The 14173-nt window shown below is 40.2% G+C and overlaps 1 protein-coding gene across 2 annotated transcripts in view; it reads right to left on the reverse strand.

Moving 5' to 3' along the window:
• Window positions 1-14173, reverse strand: part of SYNE1 (spectrin repeat containing nuclear envelope protein 1) — a 269565-nt gene that overhangs the window by 92863 nt on the left and 162529 nt on the right. For both annotated transcript variants that reach the window (XM_086461108.1, XM_086461107.1), the window contains 5 exons: window positions 8236-8403; window positions 7303-7464; window positions 5821-6015; window positions 2309-2482; window positions 193-384 (listed from right to left, as the gene is read on the reverse strand). In XM_086461108.1, the coding sequence (XP_086317234.1) occupies window positions 193-384; window positions 2309-2482; window positions 5821-6015; window positions 7303-7464; window positions 8236-8403 (891 nt within the window). The remainder of the gene's footprint in view (window positions 1-192; window positions 385-2308; window positions 2483-5820; window positions 6016-7302; window positions 7465-8235; window positions 8404-14173) is intronic.

Here is a 14173-nt window from a genome sequence, read left to right on the forward strand (position 1 = left end):
ACTTGAAAATTATAAGCTAAAGCTTGCTGGGCAGCTCTTTATTTTGGAGTGTAATTCCATTTACTAGCTAAAGATGAATAGCTCAAACTAAACGAGTAAAATACTTTTGCTCCTTTCCCCAGTTGCATAAAATTCCTATGAAGTCACCCAACCTCCTGCCCACCGTGAAGCCAGTTGGAAAGAGCCACTCACCCGAATGTTGATCTGTTTGTCGTGGAGCACTCTCTGCAGCTCCAGAAGGCTGCCCTTCAGCGTCCTGAGCTTCACAGCCAGCTGCTCTGCCTCGTCCTTGGTGTGAGCCTTCCCCTCCATAAGCAAGTTCTCGTTGTGCACAGACAACTCTGACAACGCCACCACCTTCTGCTCTATTTCAACCAGCATGTTCTGCAGCAGCAAAAACAAAGAACCAAATTCATACATTTTCCAGCATCTGTCACGCTTTCTGGCAAGACGACCTGTGGCCTACCTCACCCGTTGCCAAGCTAAGGGCAAGTCAGGTTACCATTGCTTTGCCTTCCAGTCCCTTTCAGAGTCCTTAGGAATATGCTTGCAAATGTCTGCACTTGCCATTTCTGTTCGCAATCTTTTTCAAAACAGGAAATTAAAAAGTTATTTGAAACAAAGGATTTGTTGTAGAGGAGATGCTCTTTATTTGCACATTAAAGGTAAGGGTGTCTAAGATGCTAGACTGACATCCATAATGACAAGAATCAGAGCACGCAGCTAGAGTTACTTCTTTCCTCTTCTTTCATGTACATTTAGTGAAATGCTTCCTACCTCCTCCTATGTGTTGCTCTGGCTGCGTTGATAAGCTTCTCTTCTCACTATTTGCTCTTTCTGATTGGAGCATGATGGACTTAAGGATTTCTCTATAATCCTCTTTAGTCTAAAAAGAGACTTAAAGTGACAAATCTCTGGCATGTTTATTCTCAAAAGCTACTTTCCTGACATTCTATTAACCATTCACGTATTACAGACATAGTGCATATTTTGATCTTCCAAACTCAAAGGTCATACAATTCTTGCTCAAAAACCTAGCCTGACATCCAATGGTTTTGTTTCCATGGCAACTGTCAAGTATAAAGTTAGAAATATTTCTCCTGAAGGAACGTGTGCAGGATAAGATGGGTAGAGACTCTAAAAAGTGGAGAAAATACAGGACTTTATATAAATTTACTCTATTAAGATTTTAAGAATGAGCAAAAGAACAGCAGTATTAACTTTTCCACAAAGTTAACTGTTCTTTTTAATTTTGAGTTTCCTACAGATGGTATTAAAAAAAAAAAAAATTTACTGCTTTGTTTAAGTTCACAGGGTTTATCTATGTACAACAAACAGCTCCCAAGGACGGATGACGAAAGAACACTTGAGATTGAGCAGACTGAAAATTCCAATAATGAAGCGGTGTCGGTGGAAATTTAACTAGATGTTTAATTTATTGTACTTATATGAAACTTAACTCCCATTTATCGTAAAACAGTCAAGACCCTAATTCTTTAATATGAAAAGGATCTTTTGTCCATCTGTCTCTTGTCTATCTTGTAATTTTATTTATAATGATCACACAGCTTTAAACTCTCATTTAAAAATGGAAAACTTCCACTAATTTGAGAACCTGGATGCTATGACTGATCCAAGTCCCATTAATAAAAGTATATGCAATTACTCCTATTGCAGCAAAATGTTTTTCCTCAGTTGTTTTGGTATTCTGGGTTGATTAATATTAAATTAATAAAAAGAGCAACTACTGATGATTATACTTTACTGTTGAATGTGGGTAGGGATTACTCCTGAAGAAAACACAACACTGTTCCAGTCACCACTGCTAGTGTGAGTGTGTTCTTCAGCTGGAAAAGGAACAGTAGGAAAGTACACTGCAGGTGTTTTCATACCTATCAAGCGAGCTGTTCAACGACTCTAGCTTGAATGGAGCAAAAGCAGTGAGTGAAGCAAATACAAGGCCTTTAAAGCAAAACAAAATGCCCTCCAAAAGTAGTAGACCTTCAAATGTTCTTGCAGACAGGCTATCTTGCTTTCCTACTGTTATATTTACAGGCACTTTCTAAAGCACTGTTTACAATCTTTTAACACGAAATGAAGACAGGCTATCTTTTACCTCACAAGTCATTGATTAAGCTAACTGAGCACATACGAGGTGTTAAGGAGCTCAGAAACTTCTTCCCCACTAATATGCTGGGTCATCCCACTCAATAATGGTCTTAACATTAATTCTCCATATTTGCCTCTTCATCCAGATAAAGTTATGTCCATCCTGTTCATCTAAACATTACTGGACTGATAATTTTACCTGACAGTCTACCAGCTGTGCTTCCATGTCCATAGGTTCCTCAGCAGTAACCAGAGTGGTGTCCAGTGTTGCTCGGGTATTGAGTAGCCAGTGGTCAAGCTCATCAGCTTCACAACGGTACCTCTGAAGTGCCTGCTCTTGCCGTTGTTCTTCCAGCTGCTCGTTCAGTTTTTCCTACAGGTACAAATTCTGTTTTACTTTTCAAAAGAAATACACCACAACAGTCACTTTAAAAAAAATTCCCTCTCTTTTTTAAGCCATAATAAGCCCTTTCTTTCTTCAGTTGGAAACCTTTACAAAATATTATTGCTTTCAATCGATAAGCATGCTTTTCCGGGGACTGAAATTCTGCTTCAGTTCAGTCACTGTATCTCTGCTTCCTTCAGTAGAGCACTGCTATTACAGCCCTCTAAAAGTAAGGTCTTTTTTGCCTCCTGCTGCTGCTCTGCTTTGGGTTTCCCCCCACATTGATTCAGTTTGCTCAACTAGCACAGCACTCTTTGCTTAGGGAGAAAGATACATGGGGGCACAGAGCTGGGAGTGAGTTGCAAGGAAGGACAGCAGCTTCGCTTTTTTGGCAGCAGCAGGCTGTCAGTCTTATTGTCTCTCAAGAGAGGCATGAGAGCGATACTTCAAGGACCCAACAGAGTACTGGTAGGCCTTTGGTGTAGCCACCATGAGTTAAGAGAAGGATGAAGAGCTGTCTACCTTGTCTGGCCTCTCTGAGGATTCCTGTGCCATGGGGTGTGGAAGGACATTAAGCTCCAATGGCTGCTGCGGCAACAGCATCGCAGCAACACAGACTCCCTGGCTCCATCCATCAGCTGGTCCATCCATTGGACAGACAGAGAATGATGAGCAAGACTCACTCACCCTTTAATAGTCCCATATGAATTTGAAAACTGGCTGAACACTGGGCCCCAAGGGTTGTGATCAGCAAAGTCTAGTGAAAGGCCAGTAAGGAGCCTCAGCAAGTTTACTGATGACACAAAATAGGAGGAGTGTCTGATACACCAGAGAGTTCTGCTGCCATAAGTGGATCCTGACAGGCTGAAGAAATGGCCTGACAGAAACCTCATGAAGTTGAACAAAGGGAAGTGCAAAGTCCTGCATCTGGGGAGGAACAATCCCAGGCACTAGCACATGCTGAAGGCCAACTAGCTGGGAAGCAGCTTGGCAGAAAAGGACCTGTGGGTCCTGGTGGACACCAAGCTGAACATGAGCCAGCAATGGGCCCTTGTGGCAAAGGTGGCCAACGGAATCCTGGGCTGCATTAGGAGAACTGTTGCCAGCAGGCTGAGGGAGGTGATCCTTCCCTTCTACTTAATGATGTGATGAGTCCACACCTGGACTACAGTGTTCAAGTTCGGGGCTCCCCAGTGCAAGAGAGATACAGAGCTCTGGAAAGAGTAGAGGGGATTTCGGGAATAAGAAACAGAATGGGATGGTCAGAGGATACTTAGATGTATCAGATAATGTGCATCATAAGCACAATGTAAATGGTATGGAACAAGGGGAGAAGATTGTACTAGATCCGTCTGGGACGGAGTTAACTTCATTGCAGACTGTATGGTACTGTGCTTTGCAAGTGTGGCTAAAGCTGTGCTGGTAACAGCAGTGATTTGGCTGTTGCTGAACAGAGCTTGCACAGCACTAAGGCTTTCTTTCCAACTGCCCCTCACAAAGGCCAGTAGGCTGGGGGTGGGTAAAATGTTGGGAGGGCACATAGACAGGACAGCTGACCTGAATTGATCAAAGGGATATTCCATACCATATGAGATCATGCTCAGCAACAAAATCTCAGGGGAAAGATGGTGGTGGGGGTGGTGGCTACCTTATTAAGCTGTCATTATCTCAGTCCATGAGTCTTTTTGCCTGCCTTTTATTTTTTCCCCATCCCAAGGGAAGGGGAAGTGAGGTGGGTGCTTGGCTGTTGGCCAGGGTCAAGTTACCATGCTTCTGTAAGGAATTTTAGACCTGTACATGCAGGACAAATCCCTCACACAGGGAAGCGATTGCACAGCTTTTCTGAATACTTAATTTGAATGGGAAAATTAATAATTGCATGTTAGACTAATTTAAAGAATAATTATAGCTGTTAAATGTGTCAAATAATCCAGAGCTGAACAGTTCTCAAGCTCTAGTAATTTAAATTAGGTCAACAGAAAGAATAATACTACCAGTCCACACCCTCAACAGCAAAACTTTTTCATTAACTCTTTTATCTGTATTTCTACAGTTATATCCCTGCAGTGTTCTGGAAGATTTTATCTGGTGAAATCAGAGCTATAAAGTGCACAGGTTAAATTAGTGAATATTGTCTACAAGCCATACATACTTCTTAGCCAGGATTATTGGGCAATACTTGTGCTATTGTATAAAAGTAACTGTCAGAATCCTAACCATAGCTAAGAGTATATATTTGACTCATGCTTTATCTTGAAATTAATAGTTAGCATCTCCTCCTAAGTACTATCAAGAAGTTTGTAAAAACCTCTATGGGGTGCAAGCTATAAACAGTAAGATCCCTATTCTACTTCCAGCCCCTTATTTTTACATAAAAGCCATTTTTCTTCCGAGAAGGAAGAACTGCAATTTTTTAAAGAATAACAAAGATATTTTCTGAGTCTCAGGTGACTGCACAGAACTAATGCAGCTGATGCACCCTGGGAATCCTCTGTAACCCAGATAGATCCACAGAGCTAATTCTCAGTCTCCCAGAAACGATTGATGCTGGAAATTGCTTTGTTGCAGTTGCTGTGTTTGTGAATTTGCTGCTGCAGTTCTTAGCAGTACAGTAGTAAAGCTGCCCTGCAGTGTTCAAAGTAGCCAAACTGCAGCCAGCTTTAGCATGACTGCATTTTCTCACCTGTATAATGTATGTAGCAACATTCCTGTATGTAAAGGACTTTTTAAAAATCATAGTAATAAAGGATTTGTGATAAAGCTGGTAGACAAAGAAATAAAGGGATGCATCTTCCATGATAAAAGTTTGCATGCAAAACACTGGGAAGATGAGCATAGGCAACAATGCAACGCTTTGGAAGAGGTGTTATTTCTTGTTTTAAGCTCTCCCACTTCTCTCGTCTCCCCGTTTGGACAGGTGACTCCTGAAATGTCTACTGTAGATCACATGACTTTTAATACCTGCACTTCATTACTTCTCCTGTGGAGGACATGGAATACCAAGGGAACCTATTGAGAAAAATCTCAATTTGTATATTAAAAAAACCGAATTGATACAAATATAAACTATGACTCCTGCAGTGTGTTTCCAAGTTCCTTCTGGTTCCTTATCAACTACCATTCACATGATGGGCTCGCTAAAAAAGAACAAGAACTGATTAGTGAAAGGAATTGTAAGAAATGAACAGAACTGAAAATGACTTTTTTAATTATCGGCATTCAAACGTGACTAAGGACTTTGGTAAAAGTACAGGTCTGCCAAAAGTTGCTCTCAAAATCTGAAATGTGATACAAAAGACTCCATCCTAGAGGATTTTTTCTTGTACCTCTAATAGTTGTCGTTTTCCTGATGCCTTCATTCGAATCGTGGCCATTCGTTCTGCCAAGACTGTGAGAGTGGACTGCAATGCCAGCTGATCAGCAGCTTCTGCATCCAGTGGTTCTGAAACCAGCTCCTGGGCTAATGACGTCTGAAGCTCAGTGATTTCTTCTTGTAACATTAAAATCTCATCCATCAAAGCCTATTTAGAAAAGAGAGCAGAGAAAGTATTTGCTTCATTTATCAGTGAGAAGAGAGTATCTCAGGAGGCATAGGTTTAATATAAAATTCAAGATGACTGTCCCAAGCCAGCATGAGGAACACAAAGTAGTGCAATATATCACTGCTGGTTTTGTAGAGTCAGAATCCAGAAGGACTGAGCCCTGCTTTTAGATGCTTAAACTAGGATCACACCCCTCATAACTGAAATACGGATTTAATTACTTATCTTGAATTTCAAACGTATCACAAGAAGGAATTATTTTGGAAATCTTAGACATACAGATTTATTCTTCCAACAAATTTTCCCATAGAGCATTCTAGTAGATGCAGTGAAGATAATGAACAAGTAAGTGAGTGTGTGTTTGTGAGAGAGAAACAGGGGCACAAGTTGCCTTCCAGCCTGAAACTTAGTAACTGGACAAAGAACATCCAGCAATACATGTAAACAGCCAGAGATTAAAAGAGGTTCCTACTATCATCCTTACCGTATAAATCAGTTTCTAAGATACCTACCAAAGAATGCTGCATTACCAACACCTTAGAGCAGATACTTTACTTTCACATCTGACAGCATACATACATTGGAAACACAAGACATCACACAGTGCTAGAAAAGCCAAGTGTTACCCTTTTCAGGTCACAGCGTTCCTACGGTTCTCTACAAAATGAGAACTGGCCCCACCAGATAGTTTCAAGCTATCAGATAGAAGGCTTAGATGATTACAACTTGGACATACGTCAGATTGGTTACCTCATAGAGTATTCTCTTATTATTCAGAGCATCATTTCTCAAGACTTCCCTTGGAAAGGAATTTCTTGTGTGCTTTAGTTTGTTTCTTTTGTTTAACGAGGCAAAGATTATATTTAGATCAGTTTACATTGCATCGGTATTGGTAATGATCTTAGTAAATTTGGGAACATTGTAAACAGTCCGATACATGCTAGTAGCACCGGTGCTAAGAACAGTGCAGTGTCACTGAACACAATCTTTGACAAAAGATTTTGCTGCAAATTTCGATTGGACAAACTCTTATCATCAATTCTACTTTTTCAAAAGGCTTCTTATTAAAAGAATCCCCGTTACACCATGTTTAGAATAGCAGGAAGTCCAACAAGGCAAAACACACAGTTAACAGAGAACGTTCACAAAACTAATGCATGTTTTCGAGGCATCCAGCCATGAAGAATGCTACCATCTAAAGAAAGGGAACTAAAGAAATACAGGTAATGCATGCTCTACCTCTACTTCTCACATGTAAGTTTTTACCTGATGTTCAGCCATCTGGCTCTCTGGGCTTTTGGCTGGTTCCAGACTCTCATTTAGTTTGATCTCAATGCTCTCCATTTTTGTGGATATAGACTGGAGTGTGTCCTGATATTTCTGTTGCCGCTCAAGAGCTTCATAGAGGGTGCGCTGCTTTTCACTGATCTGAAGAGGAACGGAAGGTATAAATTCTGACCTCTGATACAGGATTTGCTTTTTCTTTTGCTTCATACATCCCTAGGCTTACAAGACTAAAGTGAAAAACTCAACAAAAATTTTTCAAAAGTATAAATTATAAAACATCCATATTAAAAATACTTATATGATTAAACATCATCAGTCAAATTCTAGGTTCTGTGACTGAAAAAAAGTGGACTTTAATAAGCAGGGAAAACCTAGGCACATTCCCATTCCTTATTTTAGATTTTATGCACTCAAACATGTGGATGTACACTATCTGCTAGATGCATAGTTCTTAATACCCCATAATAGCTACTCTGCCTCTGCAAAGAATTAAAATTTATAGTATGTGAACAGAATCTTGACCATTTTCATACATCACTGAATGATTATGCTGCACTACTATGCAGAAATATGTTATGTTGACTCAGTATTTGGAGAAACTGGATTCTTGGGCCTTTATTGCCAGCTCATCCAGCATGACTGGATTTCCCTGTTGAGTTATGGAATATAGTCTGAGAACAGGCAATATTTCTGAAGGCAACTATCAGCCTTAGTGACTTTTATTTTTTCTTAATGGAGGTCCATCCTGAACAGGCTTTCAAACAAAGAACAAAGATAATAAATATCACAACTAACCATTCTTGTTACCATCTGAAAACCAAGAACTGCAGAGAATATTATCTGAGCCAGTTCTCTGCATTTTATTCCTTACAAGCCAGTTGACTATTTTGAACCCTCCAGATGAAGACTTACCACATTTTTCAGTGTTTCCCAAGAACGCTGCAAATCGTCCAATTTGGCACTAGCAGCTGATTCTAAGCCTGGTTCATAAAACTCCTGGGCGGCTGAAGTGCTAGGTTGAATTTTAGCAGCTTCTGTCTGCAACTGTTCAGCAGATAAGGCTTGGTAATAAGCAATGTCCTACAAGCACGAAGCACATTATTGCACTTTTAAAACGAAAGATACTCCATAATATCCCCCCACCTACTGCCCCATCGCATATGTTCATTAAAATAGAACCCACAAAGCCAGAACCACCAGGAAACTTCTGAGCAACACAATAAATATATATTTCACAGTAGTACCCTGAGTATGGTTTGGAGCTTCACTATGATGAAGATTGTGGATGCATTTTTTTCATGTTCATGTTAGCTAGGAGGCAACTGTGGACAGACACGGGAAGGCTACGAGTGGAAAGCTACAAGTGGGAGCGTTCTAGCATCATCAAACTGCACATGGGGAAAACCCATCACAACAGACAGTGGGTTATGGTACTGTAGTGGCAAAGACGCCTAAAGAACACTAGCTCATAGAAGGGATCAGAAGAACCAAAAAGGAATACGCTGAATGACTAGTCAATGGTGTAAGAAAGAATATGAAGCACTAGCTTATAGTAAGTCTTCAAACAAACATTCTTCAAACAGTCACTCTCATCTAACTTATAAAAGATAGTGGGAAAAGGGATCAAAAGTACTAAGGAAAATGGGCAAATGTTTGAATTACCATTGAAAATTCAGGGTGGAACTTTTTCTCACCAGAACTTCTATACTTTACTTATGGGGATTTCTTCAACTATTGCAGGTGACAGTTAAAAAGATCTACAGAAAATGTAACATTAAGGAAACATGCACAGTATCTATATTTAAGTCAAGAAAGCAGACTTGATGACAAGGATTATTTAAAGCTGAAACCATGTATGACGGCTACAACCACATCTATTTGCAAGGTGAAAATGCTGCAATCTTCCTTTTTCTCACTTAGTAGTCCCACTTAGTGAACTATGCTCCAGACCATGCAACACAGCAGCAGTTGTTCATTTTCCTCAATCATTTTTAATATGTAAATGCCCCTGGTGAAAACTTCAAGACACAGTTTTGCTAACCAGTGAAATCAGTAAGAGATTTCCCACTGATTTCTGTTAGGCTAGACCAAACCTCCTTCCAGGCAGCTCTCAGAGTTATCACAATATTTGCATTAAAAGTTGCTCAAAATCTACTGAAATACATACTTGGAAAATCTGCCTCCAATGCTTGCAAATTTCTCAAATTTCTTATTTCCTGACCCTGTGTATGATGGGGAGGAAAATTCAGCATGTTGAGCCATGTGACTGAGTTTTAAGTGCCTTTCACTTGGCAGCTTACAGAGCTGTGTCTACCAAACAGGCTACAGACAATTTGTACCGCAAATGTAAGACTATAAATGTGTATAAATACAAATTCCCAAAGAGTTGTGGTGAATGGAGATAAATCCATTTGACAGGTGGTCACAAGTGGTGTTCCCCAAGGCTCACTATTGCAGCAAGTTCTCATTAGCATCTTTATCAATGGTCTGGATGAGGGGATTGAGTGCTCCCTCAGTAAGTTTGTGGATGACACCAAGTTGGGCAGGAGTGTTGATGTGCTCAAGGGTAGGAAAGCTCTGCAGAGGGATCTGGACAGGCTGGATCAATGGGCTGAGGCCAGTTGTATGAGGTTGAACAAAGCCAAGTGCTGGGTCCTGCACCTTGGGTCACAACAACCCCACACAGTGCCAAAGGCTTGGGGATGAGTGGCTGGAAAGCTGCCCAGCGGAAAAGGACCTGGGGGTGCTGGTCGACACCCGGCTGAACATGAGCCAGCAGTGTGCCCAGGTGGCCAAGAAGGCCAACAGCATCCTGGCCTGTATCAAAAATAGTTTGGCCAGCAGGAGTAGGGAGGTGATCATGCCCCTGTACTCGGCACTGGTGAGGCCGCACCTCGAATACTGGGTGCAGTTTTGGGCCCCTCACTACAAGAAGGACATTGAGGTGCTGGAGCGTGTCCAGAGAAGGGTAACGAAGCTGGTGAAGGGTCTGGAGAATAGGTCTTGTGAGGAGCGGCTGAGGGAGCTGGGGTTGTTTATTGTGAAGAAGAGGAGGCTGAGGGGAGACCTTATCGCTCTCTACAGCTACCCGAAAGGAGGTTGTAGTGAGGTCAGTCTCTTCTCCCAAGTAACAAGCGATAGGACAAGAGGAAATAGCCTGAAGTTGCACCAGTGGAAGTTTAGATTGGACATTAGGAAAAACTTCCTTATCGAAAGGGCTGTTAAGCATTGGAATAGGCTGCCCAGGGAAGTGGTGGATTCATCATTCCTGGAGGTATTTAAAGAGGTGTTGACATGGTGCTTAGGGACATGGTTTAGTTGTGGGCTTGGCAGTGTTAGGTTAATGGTTGGACTCACGGTCTTAAAGGTCCCTTACAATCAAAATGATTGTACGACTGTATTCTAATCCTGAAGGGAGGGTGGAAAGAAGACAGAGTTGGCCTCTTTTCAGTGGTGCCCAGTGACAGGACAAGGGGCAATGGGCACAAACTGAAACACTGGAGGTTCCCTCTGAACAGCAGGAAGGACTTTTTAACTGTGAGGGTGATTGAACACTGGGATGGGTTGCTCAGAGAAGTTGTGGAGTCTCCACCCTTAGAGATACTCAAAAGCAACCTGGATATAGTCCTGGACAAACTGCTGTATGTGGCCCAGTCTGAGGAAGGGAGTTGGACCAGATAACCTCCAGAGTTCCCTTCCAGCTTCAAGCATTCTGTGATTCTGTATAGGTGTATATAAGTTAGGTATTAAACAAGACTAATTCTGAGGTACTAGAGCACAGAGTATAATTAGGATCCTAATTTGGAGCAGAATCTTTATTTCCCAATGTCATTTAAGTAATAACTAATACCGTATGTGAACAAAATCAAACAAACTCTGGAAGAGCATAGAAACCAGGTCACTTGCATCAGACTGTCCAAAAGTGTCAGATGAGGTACTTCTTCAAAGGCAGTAACTGGGAAACTTGAAAAATTTAGTGAAGAAAGTGTTTTCAATGTCCAGGAGTCAACCAGGAATAGCTAACAGCTTAGCACAGCACTCAGTACTGCAATTTCAGGTTTTTTTTTTACTCTGACCACAAGTTATCTTTCCAAGTCATGGTGAAAAATTGCACCAGTGCAGGCAACTTCTCATTTTGCCTTGTCTGCAGCTACTCTCCAGCCCTTAGCTAGTCCTCTCTCAAGGCCAATAGAAAAGCCACGTTTCCGAGACTTCTTAATCATTGTTTCCACAATAAAGGGCTTGCTTTTATAGAGAGGAAAAAGCAATTCCTTTCCTCATCTTTTCAACTACTTTCTGGAGTATTATACAACATGGCAGTTTCTTTTTGGCAGAGTTTTCACAGGATGGTTGTGTGAATACAGATGTTCTTACAAGTAACAGATTGTGTTGCCCCTATACAGACCTTACAAAAATTAGATAATGAAGAGTATTCAAGCTTTGGTGTTAGGATGTAGGAGCAAAGGGTATATTTAGATTTCAAAACATATTTAACAACGGCTGTTGCACCCTAGATGAGTTTTCATAAGGGAAGGAGAAAAAACGATTAAGTAGGCTGTGTATAAGGACATTTAACAGTGACCCAGTGCTGAAGACTTAAATCACAGGATCAGCTGCGGCCTCCAAGGCTTTGTGCCAACACTTCAGTTTTTTCAACTGAATTTCTCTGCATTGTGCATCTGGAAAATGAGTTTTAAAAAATGTACTAAATTTTAATCAACTATATCTTTGGGTAAGTGTGAGAAGTTTTAGCCCCAAAGGATTCTCATTCAGTACTGCAGCACAGATGAAGTGTCTGATTTTGCTATACATCAAAATAAACTGCACAGAAGGACTGTTATCTATTGCCAAAGTATCATATACTGTGAAACTCCCCAGACTTTTCAAAGTTAACATTTTATACCCCCCGCATTATTTCTAGAGAAGTTTCAGTACAAAACAAACAACCTGTGCAACTGTTAACCTACAACAGTATTAGATCTGTCACTTTCTTATATTTATGGTCTTGTTTTAATCTATTTCAATATGTAGAACCAGTATTTCCACTAATATGCACTTGGCACTTGTTTTATATTTTCATTACTTGTCAGCAATGTAAAAATAGTGCATAGATGTCTGAATTCAGACTAGCTACTTGTCACCATTAAAAGAAAGACTGTACAGCGATTATTAGGCATGAATTTAAAAACAGTCTTAACACCCAATCTTCCCCTCCGCAACCCCCACTTCATAAGGACTCCAAAAGACTAAATTAATGTAATTCTTTACTTTCTACAGTTCCTGTTCACATGTTTTTCTGGCACTTTGCAGGTGTTCTTCCAATCAGAAAGTATTTCTCTTAATACTGGCTACCTTTTAAAACAAAACATTTCCAAATTAGTTTCGCTGTCTTACTGAATACAAAATATTTTTAATTTACATTTAAGCTCCTAATTCACTAATCTCTAGAACTTTTTTTTTAACCAACCTTCTTTCCTGAAGTCTCCCTGGGCATTCATCATGATCAGCACTGGCAGTTTCATAGCTTCTTTAGTTTTAATCTCATGTGAGTGTGAACCTAAGCATTTTGTAAGTAAACCACTGCATTTTGGAATGTTCTTCCGCTTATTGTTTAGTACGTGCAGTTCATTTCAACATTAACCACAGTGAAGAAACCTTCATGTGTAAGTTTCTTAGATTATTTTAACACTATGGATTTTATCTCTTCCAAAGATCTTCTGCTAATCAGAAGACATCACCTTTTTATTCCATGTTGCCCTAGTAAATCACAGGTTCCAAAACTTGCATTTTGGTGTCAGCTCACAGTGCAATGGCATCTTCATTGGGTTTTCCTTATTATTTGAGCTACTGGAGCTGGTTAGCCTGGTTTTACATTTTGAAAGAAATGTAACAAATGGACATTGGCTTTGTCTATTAGGAAGCAAGCTGCTCTTTGTCCTTTAACTCTCACTGATTAATGTTGTTGTAAGATTTTTGTGCTGAAACATATAGCTGCCTTCCTACTGTAAGCTTTACTGGGAAATTTCCAATTTTCTGAAATGAGAGAACACTAGGAAAATCCTTCTCATTCATTATATAACTTTTTTTATTATGCTGTTGAACATTTTGTCACCATTCTAACTATCTTACCTTAGTATTCTTTCTTATGTCAGTTCATGAAAACAAATCATTTATGTTTAGCAACTTCTATAGCACCATACGCACCTTTGAAATTAGAGGAAGAAATCAATGGGCATGTTGCTCAAACTTCTCTAATTCTACAGCAACAGCACACTCTACCCTTTAAGTCTGCAGCGGTCAATTTTGAAAGCAGTCACAAATGCAAAACCAACCGAACAACCACAAAACCCACAACATGATGAATTCAGTAATGGGGTGACTACTCCTAAGGCTCATTTCTAAACTTTTAAAGCTTAAGATTTTATGTGTGCCTTCATGTGCGTGATGCTCAACATGCAGGTTCATTGCTCACATTCTAGTCAATGCTGATGTATACTTGTTCCTATTAGAAGTGCGAGAGCCCTCAGTTTTGATTTAAAATCTAACTTCAGTGATTTCAATGATCTGCCTCATCAGCACTTAAGAAAGACTGTCACAGAAAGTATGGAATAAACAATACATGAAAAAAACCAAAACATGACAGTTAATACTTGAAATGGTATTAAGTAGAAGATACCAGACTGTGACTTCAATGCTACGATGCCAGTGGTACAGTAAGATAGATGTGTATGGTGATATTACAATGGTTTATTATGGGAAGTACAAAATTGCATTTTTTCTCAGGATGCAAGATTCCATTGAGTACTACTGAAAAAATGAACATTAGGTTATAAATAGAAAATAGTAGTGA

Source organism: Leptosomus discolor, chromosome 2 (genome assembly GCF_034619465.1).
Source record: "Leptosomus discolor isolate bLepDis1 chromosome 2, bLepDis1.hap2, whole genome shotgun sequence".
Lineage (NCBI taxonomy): Eukaryota > Metazoa > Chordata > Aves > Leptosomiformes > Leptosomidae > Leptosomus > Leptosomus discolor.